We start from the raw sequence: 23,260 nt of genomic DNA on the forward strand, positions 1-23,260 counted from the left end.
CCTTATAGTGCAACAGCTTTAAAAAAGAGGTTTTGCTGGGCATGGTGGTGCACATGCAGGAGGCTGAGGCAGGAAGAAAGACTTCAGCGCCAGCATGGGCCACAAAGTGAGTTCAAGGTCAGCCTTGACTACATAGTGAGACCCTGTCTCAAAAACAAAACGAAACAAAAAGACAGCCAAAACACACAAATATGCGCGCGCGCGCGCGCACACACACACACCCCTAAGCTTTTCATTAGGCACTTCAGCTTTTCTACTATACTTTGGAAATCCACCAATAAAATCCATGTGTTCACTAAACCAAGACAACAATTATTACCCCATGACACTAAAAACATAAGATGTAAATGTCATGTGGCTTTATTGGAAACCAGCTGATTTAAATTTATAATTAAACAACTATAAACCAGGCCTGGAGGCACACGCCTGTAATCCCAGCTACTCAGGAGGCTAAGGCAAGAGGATCACAAGTTCAAGCCTAGTCTGAACAACCCAGAGAGTTTTTACCTCAAAATAAAATTTTAAAAAAATAATAAAAATAATTAGCTATTTTTTGTAAAATGAGCTAAGTACAAATAACAGCATATGGATCTCTTTCATTCAGTAAAGGCCAACAGAAGATAAAGATAGAAAAATGATCTTATTTCAATTTAGACACTGAGATCAAAATATTCCCTTTATAACATGAACACAGGAAACGCACAGAGTGAGTTAGTTATTTACTTCATTAATTAGCTACACTATATTCAGTTGCTGGAAGTAGAAAATATGGCACTTAGGGGCTGGGGATTTAGGTCAGTGGTTTTGTCACCTGCTGCGCAAGCGCAAGGACCCAAGTTCAATCCCTGGTACCCCCCCGCAAAAAAAAAGAAAATATGGCCCTGAAGATAAACACAACTCAAACAAACTATGAAGAGACTTCATGAAACAGAGAAGGGGTATAAGAAAATGTTCTCCCAAAAAGTTCCCGATTTGCAGGTAGCCCTGAATTAGGCCTCATGCTAATGGAAACACTTTCCACAGGATGAAGAAACACAATCTAGTTGGAGGAAAAGGAATTCATGTCAGGAGCACAATTGCTGGGCTCCATGGTGGCCTGGATAAATGTTAATTCCCACAGCCCCACAGGGAGTCATCCACTGTGCGGAGGACAAAAGCCTTCAGGGCAGCCCTGCACAACTGTGCGCCACAGGCACACCCAGCACTATGGCCTCACTTCTTTTTTGAGGATGGGTGCAGTATTGAGAATGGAAACCAGGGCCTCACACATGCTAGGCAAGTGCTCTACCACTGAGCTACATTCCCAGTCCATTTTATTTTTTGAGACAGGGTCTCACTAAATTGCCCAGGCCGCCCTTGAACTCACAATCCTTGGACCTCAGCCTCTCCAGGAGCTGGGATTACAAGTGTGTGCCACTGCCACCACGCCTAGCTCGAGCTATTTTAAATCCATTTTCCTAGTAGCTTTCCATCCAATCCCCTCCCACCATTCCTATCCTCACCCAACCAATTACCATGCATATGACTCACGGCCAAGTGTCCTCTCAGACCACTGTCATTTTAAGACTAAATTAGAGCCTGAGCTCTCACCGGACCTTGATTGAAATCCCAGCTGCACTGCCTAGAAGCTATGGCCTCCAGTTCAAGAGAACGGAAAGACTGAGAAGCCATGGGGACAGTCTTACTGCCCAGCAGGGAATCGGATCAGACCAGACACTTCAGAGGGGGAAAGAGGTTAGAGGAAGAAAAAAGGGGAGATGTTTTAAAACAGACTGCAAACTGGGCCCTGGGGGAACTAGGAAGCACGTGTCTGTCTGCTGTAGGCCCATGTCTGGAGGTGCCGGGGCCAGCACGGACAGTGTGCCCAGGGCCTGCTCCAGGCTGTCACATACATGCAGTCAGCTCTCACCAAGCCAGGCATGGTCCCTTGGCAAAGCACCTCACAGCTCAGTTGACAAATCTATAAAGGAGGATGAAGGAAGAGCCCATCCACAAAGTTCAGTATCAACAGTTAAGTGAGAGCTTAAGCATTCCTCAAATGCTATCTACTGTTCTTACATCTTCTGTACGTTACTTGTTGTGTAAAAGGTGGCTCAGTGGTAGGATTCCGGTCAGCCACACCAGAGCCTGGGGCTGTATTGCTGGGCAGTCCTCTTCTCATCAGACCAGCCTTCTGAGAGCGGAGGATGTAGAGATGGCTCTGCTGCCACTGCACATTCCACAGCTAGCACAATGGAAGAACTGCTTCCATCTGTGAATGTTTGAAAGAGAGGTCCATTCGTATCTGTGAAAGTTCACAACTCAAATGTGCCTAAGTCTGGGACTTACTGTAAATAAGTCCGTGTTTTTCGCCTATAAACTGACCCTGCCCTTTTCCTCCCAGACCACTATCCTCAAAGCAGCAGCACTACTAAGTGGGCAGCACATCTCTAAACTTCAAGTGCACAGGAGTGGTTTGCATTCTAACCAGTCCACCAGATGGTACACTGACAGACACTAAGAATACACATCCTGTATGTCTTGAGGACACACCAAGACCACATCAAAATCCCCGGGCCCAGACAATCATGTATCTCTCTCTCTCTTTCGAGGGGTTGCGATTATTCCGAGTGTGAACTTCTTTCATTCTGCCTAATAAACCTTTCTGAGGCCTCTCAATGATGCATCCTGTAATTCTTCTCTGTGATGTAAATAAGTCAATGAACCTACACCCTACCCTGTGAGGAGTGAGTTGAGGTCCCCATCTCCTCTCCAGGCGACCTCCTCAGACCACCCAGTGTCAGAAGAGCTGCCTTCGCAGATTTAGAAACAGTTAAGTCAACAAACCACTCACATTTAACACAAATAGACAGGCTAATACAAGAATGTTTATTCCCCTTCTTTCAATCACTGGTAGTTTCAATCACTGGTTGGGTATCAAATAAAACCCAGCTAAGGACCTGGTTGATTTGGATTCACTAAAGTAAACAAAAACCTCTATGACTCCAAAATCACTTACCAAACTTGGGTAATGTACACAACCCTTTTAAGGGCCAGGGATTTAGCTCAGTGGTGCCACCACCTGCCTCGCAAGTGGAAGGTCCTGAGTTTGATCCCTAGCACCCTCCCCGCCAAAAAAAGGAAAGGTTTCCATGAACCTTTAGTGTTGACTGGTTATTTTTATTGTGTTACTTACATAGGTGCAAACAAGCTAGGTGAAGAGAGGCAGGTAGCAGCTTCTTGGGAGGCTTGAACCCAGGAGTCCTGGGCCAGCCTGGGCAATGTTAAGAACATGCAAAGACCTCATCTCAAAAAAAACAAAATGGGAAGGTGACCTGTTTGAAGACGATTTTCTCCTTCAGCACCAACATGGGAGCTGTCCGGCAGGGCACAGCTGCCTTCAAGTGGGCAGGCCTGTTCTAGAGGAGCTGGCTAATGACTCACTGCTCCCACTGCTTTTCTCTATTTAAATCTTCATTTGTACAGCTCAAGGTCTGTGAAGTAGCTTAGGCTATACTTGGCCCAAACACTTCATTTGCATGTTAATTCTACCTCTATTCTTTGTGTATTTGCATTCAACCATTAAAATGGCATCATCTGGTGCCCACAAAATAAAACGTAAAGTAAACCACTTCTGTCTGCTAGCCATAAGCAGCATGATGGAATCCAGGAGATGTGGATCTGTTTTTGCAGAATTTTTTAGTTTTTATTGTTGATATTAAAATAAAAGTACAACACTGGCCAATCCCTGTTGGAGAATTAAAGGACACTAGTTAGAAAAAAGTAGGTGTACACATCTTTGAAGAGATATTTATACATAAGATACCTTGTCTCTGTCAATCTTGAATGTTAAATGTTTCATGTGTCACAATTACATAAGCCTTAGGCAAGCAAGACTACAGTGTTAGAAGTTTTTCTTCTGTTTTTCATGTGTTTTCTTTTGTATTTAAAACAATCTTAAGATGATGAAAAAAATCTAATGATATCCAAAACAGGCCATGACTTTCAAAACCCATTCTCAACCCAAATTTTTGGTCTAATAAAGATTTCTTTTTATTTATTTATTTATTTTGGTACCGGGGATTGAACTCGGGTCCTTGCGCTTGCAGAGCAGGCGGCAAAACCACTGAGCTAAATCCCTGGCCCTTGGTCTAATAAAGAACAAGCTGATTATAAATATATCTCTGACAAAAAATAGAAGTTTTATATATTCCTTCCAATCAAGCTGGACTTGGATGAGATCTGTTTTACTTTTCATAGTGTAAAAGATAAATTCATGGACTTCAGAAAAGCATTTGGTGTTCCAGGGAATTGCAGCTGTCAGCTTTTTAAAAATGCCATGTGTTTGCCCACATAAAAGAATGCAATGAGCTATGGAAATATTATCTGGTTTCATGAACCAGAATAAAAGCTCCATGGAATCAGTAGGCTGACAGTAGGAGTTGGTTTAATCCATCAGGAAAATTCATACACTGTTTATTAAATAACTATTATACAAGTTAATATCACAGACCCTGAAGCATTTATTATTTAAATCACACTCAGAAGAACAAAAATAGATTGGGAGTATAGCTCAATAGTAGAACACTTGCTTGGTATTAGAAAAACCCTGGGTTTAGGGCCCAGGATTTAGCTCAGTGGTTCTGGCGCCTGCCTTGCAAGCGCAAGGTCCTGAGTTCGATCCCCGGTACCAAAAAAAAAAAAAAGAAATACCATACCAGAAAAACCCTGGGTTTGAGCTTCAGCAGGGAGGGAAGGAATGAGGGAGAGAGAAAGGGAAGGAAGAAGGAGGGAAGAAATTTTTGATTTGGTAAAAAATCAAAATTTAGATTAATTAGAATTTTCAGGGCCGGGGATTTAGCTCAGTGGTTCCGCTGCCTGCCTCACAAGTGTAAGGACCCGAGTTCGATCCCCGATACAAAAAAAAAAGTATTTTCATTCTAAACTAAATTTGTGTTAGCAAATTTAAACAGCCAGGGGATACAGCCCAGTGATAAAGTGCTTGTCTAGCACGCATGAGGCCCTAAGTTCCATCCAAACACTACCAAAAAAAGAAAGAAAGAAAAATGAAAACAGAGCCAGGCATGGTGATGCACGCCTGTAATCCCAGCACTCGGGAGGCTGAGGCATGAGGACTGCTGAGAATTCCAGGCCAGCCTGGGCTACACAGTGAGTTCAAGGATAGCCCGAGCTACACAGTTAGCTAAGTACCTGGAGAACAGCTTTCTAAATATTAAAAAAGTGTAGGGGCCAGGGATTTAGCTCAGTGGTTTCGACCCCTGCTGCGCAAGCGCAAGGACCTGAGTTCGATCCTCAGTACCAAAAAAAAAAAAAAAAAAAAAAGTGTGTCCTCACTCAGCCATCTCATCTTCGATAAAGGAGCCAAACACCCTCACTGGAGGAAAGATACCCTCTTCAATAAATGGTGTTGGAAAAATTGGGTTTCAACTTGCCAAAGATTAAAACCAGACCTCTATCTCTCACCATGCACTAAACTAAAATCAAAATGGATTAAAGATCTAAATATTAAAAAAGAAACCCTGAACCAGTTGGAACAGAGGTTAGGTAGAACTCTTGAATTCAACAGTGTAGGAAAAGATTTCACAAACAAAACCTCAGTTGCCCGTGAACTAGCACAAACAATCAACAAATGGGATCTCTTCTTATTAAAAGGCTTCTGCACAGCAAGAGAAACCACCAGCAGTGTGAAGAGACAACCCACAATGTGAGAAAAAATCTTCACCTGCTTTTCCTCAGACAAAGGTCTACTATCTCGAATCTATAAAGAACTTAAAAAGATCAGACCTTCCAAATTTAAAGACCCAATCCGAAAATGGGCATCTGAAATGAACAGACATTTCTCAGACAAAGAAGTAGAAATAGCAAATAAATACATGAAAAAATGTTCAACATCACAGGTCATTCAAGAGATGCAAATGAAAACAATGCTGAGATTCCACTTCACTCCAGAAGGAATGGCTGCTATCATGAAATCAACCAATAACAAATGCTGGCAGGGCTGTGGGGAAAGAGGAACCCTGCTCCACTGCTGGTGGTAGTGTCGACTGGTGCAAGCACTGTGGAAATCAGTATGGAGATACCTCAAAGAACTAGGACTAGAAGTCCCATTTGACCCCGCTATTCCACCGCTGGGGATCTTCCCCAAAGAATTAAAAGAATCATACCACAGTGATATACGTGCACCCATGTTCATAGCGGCACAGTTTGTAATAGCTAAAACTTGGAAGCAGCCCAAATCCCCATCAACTGGAGACTGGATAAAGAAAACGTGGTTTTTTTATAAAATGGAATACTACTCAGCCATAAAAAGTGAGAAATTAGAGACATTTATAGCTAAGTGGATGCACATTGAGGCGATACTCTTAAGTGAAATAAATAGGACACACATGTATAAATACCGAATAGTTTCTCTGGTGTGAGAAACTGAAAATGTAAATAAGGACTAAAATGTATCATAGGTAATGTGAAATAGGAAGAAAAGGGGCAAAGGGGAAGGAAGTGGAAGGGCTAGGGGAAAGGATAGAAGGGAATGGGATTAATATGAGAAAATGGAAAAATAGGAACAAAATCTTTGTAAATAGGGAGGACTGGAGGGGTTGAAGGGAGGGCTGGGCAAGGGTGAAAAATAAGAACCAAGAGAGACTATGTAAAGGTGCAAATTTCCAACGATGAACATCATTATACTGTATACCTAAAATGTACCAATGGTTAGAATGAATAATCGATAATGCAAAATAGGAAGAAAAGGTCCAAAGGGGAAGGGGTAGTGGGAGGGGCAGGGGAAAGGAATGAAGGGAAAGGAAAAATGCTGAGAAATGGAAATAAAGTCTTTGTAAATAGGGAAGGGTGGAGGGGGTGAAGGGAGGGCTAGGAATGGGGAAAAAATAAGAACCAAGATGCATTATGTAAAGGTACAATTCCCAATGAGAAATGTAATTGTGTTGTATACCTACAATGTACCAATAAAAGAATTTAACGTTAAAAAAAAAAAGTGTGTCCTGCAACACACCAACAATTACCTAAATCAATTTATTTCTTAATATATGTACCTGGTAGCCTTTAGTTCTGGGCTTGGTTTTCAATACATACACAGGAATTAAACTAAGAAAAAGAAAAGAAACACATTTTATGATTGGGCTACCTCATGTCACAGAATAACTTACTAAGAAAAAAGAATCACATAATAAGCAACCTCTCAGGTTTAAACGTGGAGAAGTCTTAAAAAGAAAATTACCATTTTATCAGACTCAAGAATTTTACTTAAAATAATTTTATGTTCTGCAGGAGAATTGTAGAAATGGTAATTTTGATATCCTCTATATTTATCACTGTGAGAGAACGTCACTCAGAACACTAAGTGAAGCTGGGCATGGTGGCACATGCCAGTAATCCCAGCACTCTAGGAGTCTGAACTCTGCCAGGCAAGTTTGAACCCAGCCTAGTCAATATAGCAATTTAGCAAAAACCTTGTCTTGAAAATTTAAAAGGGGGTGAGGAGGTTGGGGATGTAGCATAGTGTAACAGCATTGGGTTCAATCCCCAATACCGTTTAAAAAAAAAAGTCACACCACAATCCAGGACATGTTTTTTAGGCAGCCATAGTAATTATACACATTAAGTTGCAGTTCACTTAATGTGCTCCCTATTTTACTCACAAAACATGATTTGCAACTTCTGAAACATGATCTAAGTAGTATATAAATCTAACCAAAGAATAATACATTCCAACAAAACCTTTTGTCAAAACTGTCATACCCAGAAGTAATGCAGGACACGGAGGTATATATCCCAAGACTTACTTATACTTTAGACAAATCCAGTTTTGAGAGCTTCATGCATGTTCAGGATGAGCAAGGTGGTTTGATTCACACCCAAAACCCTCTGGTGGTGAAGAGGCAACATGGTGAGCTGGAGTGACCATGAGATGACCCACCATGAGCATCACGAACTCCTAGGCTCAGGCAGTCCTTCTGTACTAGCTGGGACTACCACACCTGGTCAGACTTTTCTTTGCAACAACAACAAAAAAGGCTAGTATTTCTAACATGAAATTGCACCTTTCAAAGAGAATCACATGTGATATATGCTTTCTTTTATGACATTTAAAATAGCCAGGGATTTAGCTAAGTGGGAGATTAAGCTCAGTGGCACCGTGCCTGCCTTGCAAGCGCAAGGTCCTGAGTTCAATCCCTGGTACCAAAATAAATAAATAAGTAAGTAAAATAAAAGTCTTGCTGCTAGGGACCCCCAGCTGTGTATGTTGAGTTTCCTGGCCCCAACAAGCAAGCATTTAATTAGCAGTGAATTCCACTAGAACTGTTTCACTCTTGTATAAATTAAAAATCAAGAGAGAAAGATGGGTCAATTGTAATAGATGCAACCCAGTCCCTCTCTACAGTAGACTTCTCCAAGGGAGCGGAATATCCTTCCCCCATGCAGCTCAATATCCCCATTCAAAGCTACAATGAAAGAAACATGGGAAAGGAAAAGACTGAGTGAGCAGCACCACTGCAAAGCTTGGTCCAGTGCAATACACCAGCTGCTCATTCCTCGAGGGCTACATTCTGCCCAGTGCGTGGGGCACATACTGCACAGAAACCTGCCAATCAACTCACTCCTCTCTGGATGAAATACGGTGTGTGGCTCAAGTCAGTGAGTTAAAAAGGAACTACAAACAGAATGCCCCAGTTTAATTTGGGTAAAGATATTTTGCACCTTATTTGCAAAATTACCTAGAACCATAATGGGAACAAAAGAGCATCAGCCCATTTTAACTATTATCAGTGTCAATTTCTATCAGCTATGCTTAAACAGAACTGGTGAAAAGTGGCTGAACTGATTGCATTGAGGCCTGGCCCTCTCTGCCTATTAGGTGTAAGAAACAACTAAATCCGCAAAAGCTTGAGGTGTGTGCACAAGACAAATGTCCCAGTTTCTCTAACAAATCAATGGCCTACAAGGAAATGAAAGGGAAGGGAGAATGGTGGAGAAAATCAGAGACTTAAGAAACATACTGACCAAATGCAAATGACTTCACTTGAAGTGGGATCTAAACAATTTATACAAAGACTTTTTTAGACAAGTGAGGAAATATGAACAAGGATATGATATTAGATATCAAGAAATTATTAATATCTTTATTGGGTGTGAAAATAATATGGGGGTTGTGTTTGAAAAAGTCCTTAATGGTCAGACATGCATGCTGAAATATTAATCAATGAATTAACAAGATATCTGAGGGCTTTAACTGTACTAGAAAAAAAAGGTAGGCAGAAAAAATGAGAATTATTTCAAGATGATAACAGTATCGGAACTGGGTGATAGGCACATGATACTTGTACAGTTCTCTCTACTTGTGTATGCTTAAAATTATCCATAGTACAAGGCTTTCGGTTTTTTTATTTACTTTTTTTTTTGGTACCAGGGATTGAACTCAAGTCCTTGTGCTTGCAGGGTAGGCGGCAGAACCACTGAGCTGGCCCTTTCTATTTACTTTTTAACAAAAGCAGGTAAATGAGAGAGACACTGAGCTCAGTCTGATCCTACCTGATTTCTCCTTGACGTATTTTCCTTCAGCACCATCACCACTTCTCCCTGGCACATTAGATACAATTCAAAGCAAGGGCTATGACACCATGGGAGGCTGGGAGGGGAAGGAAGGGATGTCCAGCTCTCAGTGAAGGGTGTGCACTGAGCACCGACAGTACTTGCCCCTTTTTAACACCAAGCTTTTATTAAATGCAACAGGACTCACACTACAGACATTCAAAACCTTTATAAGTGAGAAGAGCCTCCACTAAAAGACAACCAGACACCCAGGCATAGTGGTGCACGCCTATAATCCCAGCACTCGGGAGGCTGAGGCAGGAGGATCGTTATAAATTTGAGGCCAGCCTGGATTACATAGTGAGTCCCTGTCTGAAAAAACCAAAAACAAACAAATAAAGACAACCAGGACCCTGAGTTCCCCATCAGAGACCCTGAACATTTTCCTTCACTGCCAGGTTTGAACAAAGCTGGGTTTTGAGCCAGCCTCCCCGCAGAGTACAGTGCTTATCTAAGCAAAAATGAACTCTAAGTGGTGTGGGAGGATTGAGTTCAAGGCCAGCCTGGGCAAACTACTGAGACCCGGTCTCAAAAAAAAAAAAAGACATTTATTGTACACTAGGTTGCTTGAAGATCTAATGATACTTCAATAAAAGATAAAGTTGTCTCTGTCTCTCTCTTCCACTCTGCAGTGCTGGGGATCACACCCAGGGCCTCCCACACACCAAGCAAGCGGTCTACCACTGAGCTACACCCCCAGGCCGAAAAAGGTAATATTTTAGTATCACACCTAGCCATCAGGGACTTGGAAACCAAAATAGAAAAACAGGCACAGAGATGAAATTTAAGACAAGAGGAAGAAGATGTACTTTGAGAAAATTAAGGTAGAATACAAATACATCATAGTAACTAAAGCAATGTTGAATCTGATATGCACGGGACTTGGGTGAGAGGGAGAAAGAAAAGGGGACTGTCAGCTCAAAATATTTTCAGGTAAGGAAGGAATGGATGAATGAATGGAGCTTGAGAGCACAGCTGGCTGCCACATGGAGTAAGAAAGGGGGAAAGCAGGATGATTCCAGCACCCAGCCAGCCAGACGAACAGCTGGACACAGCTGTATGGGGAGTGGGTATCTCCTCCGGAGGTGCTCCTGTCTCAGATCTCTCCACACCATCCCACCCCAAAGACTTCTACATATTATTCCCTCACCCCACAAAACCAGAGCAGACTTAAGGAAGAGCAAGCTCTCCTCAGGCTACGGGAAAGTAAGACTATCAGTCTCCACATGTCTCCCTAGCTGTTTTATATAACTGGCACGGGTGAAATAAAATCTAAATCTAAATGCCTACTGGCCTAAAAGAGATACATGCATTCACAGCAGAGTCGCTATTCCATATAAAGGGACTCCCTTCGTCTGGTATTAGGAGGTGGGGAAAGGGCAGGATGTCACAAAGAGGACAGGAAGGACCATCACCTGGCACTGCCTCACCTGCCCTCACCCCTGGAGTCTGTTTCATCCCATCACTCCCTCACAGCTCAGCTGGCCACTGGCCTACTTACTAGGGGACAGAATTAGTCGGTGGCAGGCCCAGATTTACACTAGTTTCTGAGCAAATCTCTTTCTCCTCCTTCCTCCCTCTAGCCTCAGTGGGAAGACGTAAGACCCTTGAGAGGAAAAAGGAAGACCCTAAAGAGACAGAAAAACAAAATGAAACAGGACAAGAAGAGCAAAACCAAGTTTTGTTTACTATGCCATTTAATTAACAACTAGACGGCAAATAGGTTTTTTGGTTACTCAACCTGGAAAGACATACCATTTAAATTGCTATTAGTGTTTGTCAACAAGGTTTTGCGTAATTTATGAAGAACATAAAAAAATTAATCTACTTCATCACAAAGGGCCTTGCCCTTTGAGGAGGAGGCATTGTCTAACTGAAGGATCACAGTATGTTACTTGTTGTCCATGGAAACACACATCTCTTGTCTGAAACCTGGTCTGCAGTTACTTTTTAGATCTGAGTTTCCACTGACAAAGACCTTATACTCAAAGTTAATGTGAAAAATAGAAATCCGGCTGATCACACACATCTGCATGCCTATGTGCTTAGTATCAACACCTTAAGGATCAATCCACTGCCCTGCAGGAACATGAAAAATAGTTGGAAAACAACATTCAGGACCTAAAAAAGAAAACCAAGTACAATTACAAGCCAAAACACCTAATGCTGACATACTATCAAGAACACGTCAGAGGCGGGGGTGTAGCTCAGTGGTAGCACACTTGCCTCCCATGCACGTATGCGGCTCTGGGTTCCATCCCCAGCACTGAAAAACAAGAACACATCAGAGGGAGGGGAGAAACACCAGGCACCCCTTCAAAGGCGTCAGGAAGCGGGGTAGGACAAGAAGAAGAGCTGGAGAGACAGATGGGGAAAGGCAAACATCTGAGGCAAATAAGTATAAAGGGGAGGGTGGGGGCAGGCAGAGAAGACTGCATTAGAGCAGACCAGGGCAGCATGGAATAGATTTTAATGTTCGCATTGGGAAATTTGCACAATGTGTGAAATAAAGTGAAACAGGCACGGCAGAACACAGGGAGGAAGGGCCTTGAAGAAAAGGTAAAGGGGTTTAGAAATGAGAGGCCAGGTAGCAGGAAATCCCCTACACAGCATGCAAAGTGTGTGCATTCCTTTAGGATGGGTACCAAAGGTTCAATGATATGAGGAGGAAAGCGATCAGGTAACCTCTGATCACTCTTTCCACAGAGACAAGCTCTCAGGCTACACAGACGCTTGTCCTCACAGGGACAGTGAGGAGGAAGGGGTTCTGGGAGGCAGCAGGACGGAGAGAACAGGGGAACTGAGATAGGCGAGATGGAGAGGAAGGAATGAGGTGACCAAACCTGCTCTGCTCACTGAAGGCCTGACAGAAAGGGACAGGACAAGGTTCTGAGGTCTTCAGTACACAGAGGCCACTGGAGCCTCTTCTACCATGTGTCAGCTGTTCTCAGCAGAAAAAAGATAAAGAGACCAGGGCAGGGGATTTAGCTCAGTGGTTCCACCGCCTGCCTCGCAAGCACAAGGTCCCAAGTTCGATCCCCGGTACCAAAAAAAAAAAAAGAGACCAAGGCAGAGCCCTATGGAGGTGGGCTCAGGTTTCCCTTCTCTTACACAACTCTCAGCCAGGGAGCCATTAACAAGGAGAAAGGGCCACAGTGGCCTGAGCTTTCAAACCTGTGTTTTATCCTAGAAATTCCAAGATAAAACACTCCAACCAAGTGTCTCAGATGTGTTTCCTGTCCTAAGCTCCTAGTCTGTGGGGCACATCCCAATGCCCAGTGAGACCCTAAACCCTTTAGAGGCTCAAGCAGCTGGAGTGTCCTTCGCTGGCTCATTTCTCCCCCTCAAAAGCCAGGAAAAGCAGCCTTGGGAAACGTGTCTGGTTGACACTAGAAGACTCAAAGACACCTTCATGGATAAGAACCTTCATAAAATGCTTCAGGATACACATTACTAGGGGGCAGAGAGAACCAGTGTGATAAAAACAGCACTAAACTGAACAGTCAAATCTCTGCCACTCAATGTGCAAGTTTTACCTCCTCAGTCTCAGACACCACAACCAACAAAGCAGGGTTGAGCTCAGTGATTTCTCCAACTCCTTACCGCTCTAGCTTTCCACTCCCCTGCTAACATCTAACAAAAGGTAGGCTCTGAAGGCCGCAGACGCCTGTTGAAAATCTCCACCTCAGTTTTGCTTGCTTAAATACCATTCTGTAATTCAAATGAGTTCATGAGAACTTGATTTTTAACGCTACCAATCCCAAACAGTAAATTTTCATTAAATCATTTGCGATGCGATTCACATGTTTGACCCTACTGTTCACCTATTTGCATTAGGCACTTTCTACCTAAACAATTTTCTGGCAATCTTAAATTACAATTAAATTCTTGTTTAAAAAAATCAAAAAGAGGGCCGGGGATTTAGCTCAGTGGTTCTGCCGCCTGCCTCAAAAGTGCAAGGTCCTGAGTTTGATCCCAGGTACCAAAAAAAAAAAAAAAAAAAAAAAATCAAAAAGAGCATTAAGTTGGGTGAGCTCATTTTCTCCCAGCCTTTCTCCTCTCAGAGCCCATATAAATTAGGACTCAGATGTACCTACCCATTACCGCATGCCTACCAGCTGCCAAACACTGCTCTGACTTCACCATGCCTAGGATTACTTTTTGAGGTTCTCAAAAACACTTCGGTCAAAGCCATTAGCGCAGTCCTCGATTTAACTGTGTACTTCTTTCCTTACGGTGAACAAGGAGCTGAAAAGGACACCTCAGAGTAACTCTAATACACCACTGTTTTTCCTAATGAGAAAAAAGTAAACTAAATACTGAGGAAGTTACACCACACAATTACAGTTGGAAAAAGGAACAAATTACACCATTCAAAAATCATAACCACTTAACAAATATTTTAGTTTTGGAAGGAGAAAGGTAACTATATTTCGTTTTCAGATTAAAAAATATTTTCTAGGCCAGGGATTTAGCTCAGTGGTACCGCTGCTTGCCTTGAAAGCACAAGGACCCGAGTTTGATCCCCGGTACCAAAACAAAAATATTTCCTAACAATTCAAAAGAAAATTAACCACTGCTTAAGACAAAAGCCAATTTGTAAATGGCTTAATTTGATAAGACTGAGGTCAGCTCAGAATTTGAATTTTGAATTCTGTAAATTAATCCATAAAATTTGCAATGCAAACTTCAGTTTTGAATATAGTAAAGTAAGGGAAACAAGGAAGCGCTGAACATTAGAAAATAAAAATACCTCTTTATTAAACCTAGTGTTAGGATAAGAGACCAACTTTTGGACTCTTACGGCTGCCTCTACAGCCAGCCCGATGCTAGCACCTAACCCTCACACAGAGGGCACAGAGCCTCTGCCCTACTGTCAGACACCTCTTGCCCCTTTCTGCACAGCCTGCAGAGATGAACAAGGGTCAGGCAGCCCCCATACAGCCTTCTGGCCTTGGCATGGTCCAGGGAAAGAAGTGAACCAGGTGGAGGTTCTCATGAATGTGAACTAGGAAATGTGACCAGAACAGGTCACCTAGAAGCAGAGAAGAACACAAGAAATGCCACAAAGTTGAACCAGAGCCAGAAGGGTTTTGGCCAGCTGAGAAAGCACATGAGCTGGAGCCACAGGGCAGGAGAAACTCAAGGGAAAAGAGAAGCCAGTTGGTGGCAGGACAAAAAGGCTCTGCATATGGAGTGCGACCGGGTGAGGTTCCAGGGACAACTGCTGCAGGAGCCCCCGAGCCGCCAGGAACCACCCTCTAACGCCAGGCTCCAGCCTGTCCCAGCCAGAACTCCTGCACTTGTGTGTGATTCCTGTCATACCACATGTGTTGCCACTAACAAACCTCCCTTTCAAACTGGCTGCAGTGGGTCTCTACTCCATGAAATCAAAGCTAAATCCACACAGAGCATGCCGATAGGAAAGCACCCTGCTGATAAAGTCATTCAGTAAAACACTGGGCAACCCGACTTAAACATATTTAAGGGAAAGGCAGAACTGTTTTTAAGAAATATTCACACCACCCACACAAACAAGTCTCCCAGCTCACAGGGAAGGGGTCCAAAAAACTTGTTGGCTAAAGGATGTAAATGTGTCCTGTCTTAAGAGAGGTATGGGTGATTTTTGTTAAAACTGATGAATCTGTACAGCTAATAACTGACCATTTCACTATATGCAAATTATACTCCAATTTTAAAAGTAATCAAACAAACCTCCCCTTGTTCCCTTGAGAGGACCTGAATTTTCTTTTGCTTTTTTGTGATACTAGGGATGCAGCCCAGGGCCTGTGCATGCTAGGCTGGTGCTCTATCACTAAGTCACACCTCCGGCCCATTATTGTGTTTTTCAAGACTTTATTGATCTAGACAAATCTCATAAATATAACGCTAAGGAGAAGCAGCCAGATCAAAAACACCTGAGTTTCTGTAAAGAACAGAAACAGGCAAGAGTCACCTGCAGTGTCAAGAGTCAAGATCTCGGCTCACTTGGAAAGGGTGAGGAGCAGGGACCCAAAGGAGTAGAGCAGGACTTCATGGAGGGCTGCTCCTGTTCTGTGTGCTGATCTTAGCACAAGGAGCACAGGTGTGTGTTCAGGTAATGTGTATGTTCACGATAGAAGTGTTTTTTCTGTATGAATCCTGCATGAATATACAGCGGTACCTCAGGGTTCATGAACTTAATTCTTCCCATAATTCTGGTCGCAAACTGAACTGGACAAGAACCTAATCAAATTTCCCCAGAAGGTCAACAATGAATCTAAACCACTGAATTTGATTTGGAGACAGACCAATAGACAGACAGAGACAGAGATATCCCCTTAGTAATAACACAAAAGAGAAGAGAAACAATATCCTATAGTGATTTAAAAGTAACTGGGAAAGGCTTTTTATCTCTAGTAAAATATTTTCAGCCAAATTCTTCAGGTTGGTAATAAAAAGACCTTACTTCCCCTACTTGTGGGATTCTAAATTGACTCATGGGCCTATTAAGTGGAAAACTCACTCAAACAGGGTGGCTTGATAGCCCCAGTAAAACTCTACCCGACAAGGCTCAGTTCTGAGGCCCCCAACCTGAATTCATCCATGACCAGAGCACTCTTCCACACCAGCAGCAGAAGGAAGAAACCACACTCCAAATCCCTTTGCTACTTTGATAAAGAAAAACAATGAGCCAGGCGTGGTGGCATACACCTGTAACCCAAGCACTTGGGAGGCTGAGACAGGAGGATCATTGCAAGTTTAGGCCAGCCTGGGCTACCTAGTGAGTTCAAGGACAGCCTGGACTACAAAGTGAGACCCTGTTTCAAAAAAACAAAACAGCCCAGGATTTAGCTTATTGGTTCCAGCGCCTGCCTCAAAAGTGCAAGATCCTGAGTTCAATCCCCAGTAACAAAAAAACAAAAAATTGATGAAAAAAACAAAGCAAACAAACAAAAAAAGAAAAATGGCAAAATTCACAGGAAGTATTAAGAATCCCACTTCTTTGATTTCAAAAAGAGAATTAACACAAATCCACACATTACTCTGATATGCATTTTTAAAAACTGCAGATTTTGATTTTCAGAGGCTTATATTTAAAAATGTGTTATATATTCTAGATACAGTTCATAAGCATAAGAATAGAATTAAGTGAAGTAATGGAGACAATGGATATAAGTTTACAGATAATCAAAGTCTAATACTGAGAAAAATAGGAGTCAAAGAATAAAGTGAAATGTAGAGTACTTACAGCCATAATTAATTCAAAGGGGTGCTTATACACCCTCACTGGTGATTGGTATTTCTGCACCATGATTGCAGTACAATAGTAATCCTCTCACACCTGCAAAACATAAACACATGTGATCAATAATCACGATACAGGAAAATATTAAGTCTGCATTAACATATCATACCTCACCTTCTAAGGATGAAAACAGGCCCACAACACACCACACAAAAATCAAAATCAAGAGATACTGAAATACACAAGAGCAAAAGGAAGTGATAAAACAACAGTGAAAGAAAAATGAAGAAAGCCCAAGCGGAATGAGGGAAAGCAAACTGGTCTGAGGGTAGAGGCCCCGATTCCCCCTCAGCAGCAGCACTGGTTCTTGGCAGTGGGTTAAATGAGCTGGTACTGTCCAGCAATAACATGTTAGGATTCTATTATTCTAATCACTTTCTCTCAAACAACTTCTACTAAGAGCCAAATAGAAATGGTAACATATTACCATAATAGCTCCGGAAAATACACAAAAATGAAAGCAGGGAAAAAAACCCACTATTGTTATCTCAAATTATGGAATTCACCTTGAAAGCTAGCTTCAAAGAGAACTGTTGTTTCTTGTTTTCTGTGTACACTACAGTATCAGAGACTGTCATCAAATGGCAGGGGGCCCAGCACCCTGGATACAGGGGCTCCCTGGAATCTCTAACCTCTGTAGCAGTGGTGTAAGTCAACCAACTCCCCTGCTCGTGCCTACTTGTACAGAAACACTCCTGAAACTACATAATCACTCTCCAGGGCCAGCCTACATGGATTCTTCTGAAAACACACTTGTGTTTGAAGTCATCTGGGACTCTTTATTTGAAAATGAGGAAGAAAAACAAAACAAAACAAAAAGAAAAACAAAAAAGAGGAACAAAAATAAATCCAATGATCCTACCTGTCCTGTCGAGGATAATCATTAAGAGTGCTATCTTATACTGAATATGGTGAGAGGATATTCAAAAGTACAAAACTGAATATCCTCAAGGGCCCCAAAGTCTAGCTGTAAAACTAAAGTGATGAAGATGTATTTTATTTCAGAAAATTGCTATCTGTATTATTAATGTTTACTTCAAACTGATCTGGAACTTTCTTTGTATCTCTCAGGAGCAGGTTATGCTGGAAAACAACTATTCCACGGTCGGAAAATGGCTAAGGATCAACTGAGTAACCTCGAGCAAACTACTTTTCTTCCCTGATCTCCTCTGTGAAAAGCGAGGTTTGGAACTGACGATCTTGAAACAGTTCCCAGCTCCAACATGGTGAATGAAAATCAGAGCGAAACTCCAAGCTCTCCTCCAAACTCAGCTCCAAGCCTACATTAATCTTGATTCTGGGACTGACACGTCCTGGTGCGCTGGGACCACGTTCTATTTACTTTTGCCAACCCTACAAATGCTGGTACACAGCGGGAATGAAGTCAGATTTTTAAATTTTAATTGGGAAAATTACTTTTAAGGGTCCTCCCAGGTAAGAGGATGATTACCGGGTATAGACAGGGCTGGGAAGAGGGTGCAAGAATGCGCGATGCTCGCTTAAGCAACTGTGACATCCATTCCGGATTCCACTGCGTGGCGGAGCCCAAAGTGACTACACTGAAGAACCTGCTAATTCACCAGCTTCTCTGAACCCCGACCAGTTCCCAGCTTCGGATGCTCAGGTTCTGATAAACACCCTGCGCGGGCATCCGGAGTGACCAGGTGTCACCCAGGACCAGGGCTGCCCCTATTACAAAATCTAGCAAGGACTAGACCCGGGCGGGGGCCACCTGCCCGCAGCCTCAAGGGGCTCCGGAGGGTCCTGAGCGGCCGACCGCGGCGGCGATGGGCCGGAGCCGGCTGCGGACCCCAACTATTTCCGCGAGAAGGGGCTCCCAGAAGTGGGGATCCGCAGGGAGGGGTGGGAGGGCCCGCTCTGGCTCGCGCTTGGGGCCGAGAAACACGGGTGAGCGGGCGGGGAGAGCCCCGGGGCCGCGTGGGGGGCGCCGGGCCGGCGGGCGAGGGCCGGGGGCGCATTCGGAGCCCGCCGTGGCGACGCGCGCCTACCTCTTGTCAGAAAGGCCGGGCTGGGGACTCGGGGCGGCGGGGGACGCTCATGCCGGCGGCTCCGCGGTGTTCTTGCTGTTCCACAGTTCGGCGGCCGCCACTCTACCGCCGGTTCGGTGGAGGGAACTGGGACCGGAGCAAGGAGGGGCGCGGCGAAGGCTCGAATGGTTGTTACGGTGACGGAGAGGGCGGGGCCGAGCGCCGGAAAAAGCGCGCGTGCGCAGACGCTGCCGAGTAGGTGGAGGGGGGAGCGAGAGGCGGTTGCTAGGGAGGGGGAGGGTAGCAACGGCGCTGGATCCGAACTGCGCAAGCGCACCTCCGGAGGGCGTGGGAGACGCTCTGGAGGACGTCGGCTCTGAGGCACCGCGGCTCTTCCCACTTGTGCATCACGGGGCGGTGCGATGGCGAGGGGCGGCCTCGCGGTTAGCGGGCGGGGGTGGCGCGAGACACAAAGGCTGGGAGCCGGGCAGCGGAGCCGGGACTGTAAGTCTGCGGCCGACCGAGTACCTCGGCCCTCCCGCTCTGCTGCTGTCCCTGTGTTCCTTCGTGCTCTGACCACAGTCTCGCCGGGGATGGGGAGGAAGCAGACAGCGGGGCTGGACTGCGGAGCCCAGGGGCATCCTTGCCTGCCGTGTGGACGCCTCTTGTGGGATGAGGCTGTGGGATGGGACCGAAACACGGAGACGTGGGTCTTCGCTGAGCTGCTGTGCACTCTCGCATTTCAGCAAGAGCGCATCAGTCCTGGCTCCATTGCAAAACCTTGGTGTCAGGACACACATCGAGACGTTCAGGAGTCCCTAAGAGGGGACACCTGGCACACCCACCCACACAGCTAAGCTGTTTCCATGACCAACAGTTTCTCCCTCAATTTCACTGTTGTTCCGTTCACATTAGTCACCCGGGGTGGCTGTGCATTGGAGGCAGCCATTGCACAGAACATTTTTAGAACTGTTTTGGAATTTCCTTCAGGGCCTGTTTACCAGCCACACAAGCAAATCATTCATTACTTGATCACATCTTATTTTTCGACTCAAACCGTCATTTTCTAGCTTGATCACCCACATAATTTGCTAAACTTTGACTGACTTTTGCCTGTGTACAAATCACATCCACCTTCAAAAGATGCTTTGAAAAAGAGGCAGCTCCGGTATGATGAGCCTCCTGGTAGGTTTGAACAACATCCACTGAAATAGTCTGGCTGGGAAATTGACCTCATCTGAGTCCCTACTAGACCCAATAACCTGTTTACAGGAAATAGAGAACAGAGGAACATGCTGAATGACACCATGGAAAACAATCCAAAAAGTGCCCTAAAATAAATAAAAATAAGAGACTGCAAAATTTATTGAGCCATAAACTTATGATTTATATTCTTTTTCTATGTATGTTATCTTTCAAATTTTAAAGAAAAAACAAATCATCAGCCTATTGCAATATATGAACTTTGTTTCCATCTTGATTTAAATAAATAAAATAGTAAAAATTGGGGTTTTTTAAATATTTGATGCTAGGGATTGCACCCAGAGTCCACACTGGGCTATATCCCCAGGCCTTTTTTTATTTTTTATTTTCAGACAGGCTCTCGCTAAATTGTCCAAGCTGGGCCCAAACTTGTGATCTTCCTGCCTCAGCCTCCCAGAAGTGCTGGAATTACAGGCATAGGCCACCACACCTGGCTTGGTAGAAATAACTTTAAACAGGCTAATTCAAGCATTATTTGAACAAACAATGGTATTAGGAAGTTATTATTGATTTTTGAGGTAAGATAATGGAATTATATCTAGTATTCTTTAAAGAAGACTTTAGTTGGACATGTGGCTCCAACTAGCTTTAATTGGAGATGTTAGATCCTCAGCGCCACAGAAAAAAATTAAATGAGTTTTATCTTTCAGGGATACACACTGAAATATTTTTGGGTGAAATGATAAAACAATGCATGAGATTACCTTCAAGATAATTCAGATAGAGAAAGACACATCACAGTATAGATGACCGGGACATGGTGGCACATGCCTGTAATCCCAGCACTTGGGAGACTGAGGCAGAAGGATCTCAAGTTCAAAGCCAGCCTGGGCTTCATAGTGAGTTCAAGGCCAGTCTGAACTACATAGTGAGACCTTGTCTCAAAAAAAAAAAAAAAAAAAAAAGTATAGATGAACCAGGATTGGCCACAAGTTGATAACTGTTCGTTATACTATTCTATCCACTTTTGAATATGCATGAAATTATCCATGCAAAAAGGTTTTGAACCAAAAACAGTTTATTGCCACCAAAATGGAAAACTCAAGATATAATTACAAAAGAAATATTTTTTTAAAGCTTCAAACATAGCTGTATCTCTAAGGTACATGAACAAATTTCTAAGGTGAAAGATTTGAAGGCAACAACGCTTGCTTAGATGTATAACTTATGATACTTTTATTTTCTGTTTTTGTTTTTGCTTGTTTGGTGGTGGTGGTGGTGCTGGTGCTGCTAGATATTGAATCCAGGGACTCAAGCATGGTAAGTAGTTGCTCTACCACTGAGCTACATTCATGCCCCCTGCTTGGTTGGTTTTTGGTTTTGGTTTTGGTTTTTTTGGGTACCGGAGATGAAACTCGGGTCCTTCTGCTTGCGAGGCAGGCGGCGGAACCACTGAGCTAAATCCCTGGCCCAAACTAAGTGCTTGGTTGTTTTTAAATCAACTTTATTGGGCTGGTATCCAACATCTATAAGCATTTCTACAGATGAGTGTACCCTAGAGTTACATGAATCGACCTAGTCCTTATGCTCTTCGCATATGTGTGTGGAACTCTCACTACAGGTTAGTCACTGTGAGGCATGGAGGGGGACAGAGGGACGTGTGCCGAGATCATTTAGGCTGCCAGTGACCAGAACCCCAAAGTAAGAGTGATGAGGTAGAAGTTTAGGTCCCTTTCAAGTGAATGAGGTCCAGGGCTGATAAGCCACCCCCACAGTCACTGTCAACTGCTATAACCAGAGTGACCTATTGAGCCAGCGCTAAAGTGACCAGTTGTACTGAGAACACTCTTGGTGTGTCAGAAGCCAGGGTCCAGGCAGTTCTTTCCAGGTTTGGGCATTGTGGCTCCAGAGTTGAAAGCAGGCCTCTCACTGCAGGGATCTCAAAGGATGGGGCCAAGCTTCTGGTGTAATTGTTCAGGCCTGGTGCACACAAAGAGGCCTTGAATCATGATAAGTAATCAGCTATTTGATAAGTGAGCTCTTTGTCCCGGGGAGCAATCTATCAGCTTGAGGAGGGTATTATTCGCCAAGATGAGCAATCTTTGTTAGAATAAATTCTTTTTCGTGAATTTCCTGAAACAGGATTAGACTATTGGTTTATAGTCTAATCTTCCGAACAAGAAGTCTGGATCAAATAGTTGCAAAGGAAGTCTTAGGCCTCAGTCCTGATACTTAAGTGATGGGGGGTAGGTGTCTCATTATTGGGAACATAGGTTCCTCGGGTCTTGCTGCTTTGCTATTATCTTCTACCTTGAGCTAGCTACTAGGAAGAAAGGGTGAAGGTCAAACTTCCTGCTTTGAAGACTGCTTCCTTGGAGGCAGAGTGTGTGTGTGTGTGTGTGTGTGTGTGTGTGTGTGTGTGTACAAACTCATGAGGATTCAGAAACAGAAGACAGCCACAGAGGGTTGAGGAAGGAATGGACACAAGGAAGGTGGCATGAAGACTCAGTCAATATGCTGGAATGCAATCTTCTAACAACAAAAAGAAGCACAAGCCTAAGAACTGTTTATGGGTTGCAAGAGTTGCTCAAGTGATACTACTCCTATCTCCATTCCTTGGGCTAATAGTGTCACCTGTGGGCTGAAAAGGGTGGAATTAATGCTTGTGCAAGTCCCTCCACCAAGCCTATGAAAGGCATCACATATCAGGCACAGGGAGGGCAGGCTGGATGGGTGAGCAGCCCCATAGCAGAGACAAGAGTACTGTACTTTCATCTGTACTGGCCTGCCTCCTCCCATTTCCTCCCCAGGCCTGCTATTATGAGAGGATTCCCAAACATCTTGAGCACTTGACCATGCTCACAACTTGACAAGTACTCTTTTTTTTTGAGCATAGGGATTAAACCCAGGACCTTTGCACTGAGCTATATCCTCACCTCCCCTTTTTATTTGTTTTGTTTTGGGGGGGTTTTTTGGTACTGGGGATCGAACTTGGGACCTTGTGCTTTCGAGGCAGGCACCGGAACCACTGAGCTAAATCCCCAGCCCCTTTTTAGACAGCTTTCACTAAGTCTGTAAGTTCCCCAGGCTGGGCTCAAATTTGTGATCCTCCTGCCTCAGCATCCCAGAGTACTCAGATTATAAGCATGTGATATGGCACCCAGCTTGACCAGCA

The 23,260-nt window shown here is 43.8% G+C and overlaps 1 protein-coding gene across 4 annotated transcripts in view; it reads right to left on the reverse strand.

The window, feature by feature from the left end:
- The window catches only part of Sec14l1 (SEC14 like lipid binding 1), a 52,431-nt gene extending 33,350 nt beyond the window's left edge, over positions 1-19,081 (reverse strand). For 2 of the 4 annotated variants that reach the window (XM_004860787.4, XM_087208417.1), the window contains exons 1-2: positions 18,904-19,081; positions 16,838-16,930 (exon numbers count right to left, since the gene is read on the reverse strand). In XM_004860787.4, the coding sequence (XP_004860844.2) occupies positions 16,838-16,900 (63 nt within the window). In that variant the 5' untranslated portion in view covers positions 16,901-16,930; positions 18,904-19,081. Of the gene's footprint in view, positions 1-2,058; positions 2,252-7,049; positions 7,102-16,837; positions 16,931-18,903 lie in introns of those variants that run through there. The other 2 variants (XM_087208418.1, XM_004860791.4) reach the window with 2 other exon arrangements.
- Between the last annotated feature and the right edge of the window lie 4,179 nt (positions 19,082-23,260).

Source organism: Heterocephalus glaber, unplaced genomic scaffold, assembly GCF_053883595.1.
Source record: "Heterocephalus glaber isolate CG9 unplaced genomic scaffold, H.glaber_assembly_v1.0 deba00000937, whole genome shotgun sequence".
NCBI lineage: Eukaryota > Metazoa > Chordata > Mammalia > Rodentia > Bathyergidae > Heterocephalus > Heterocephalus glaber.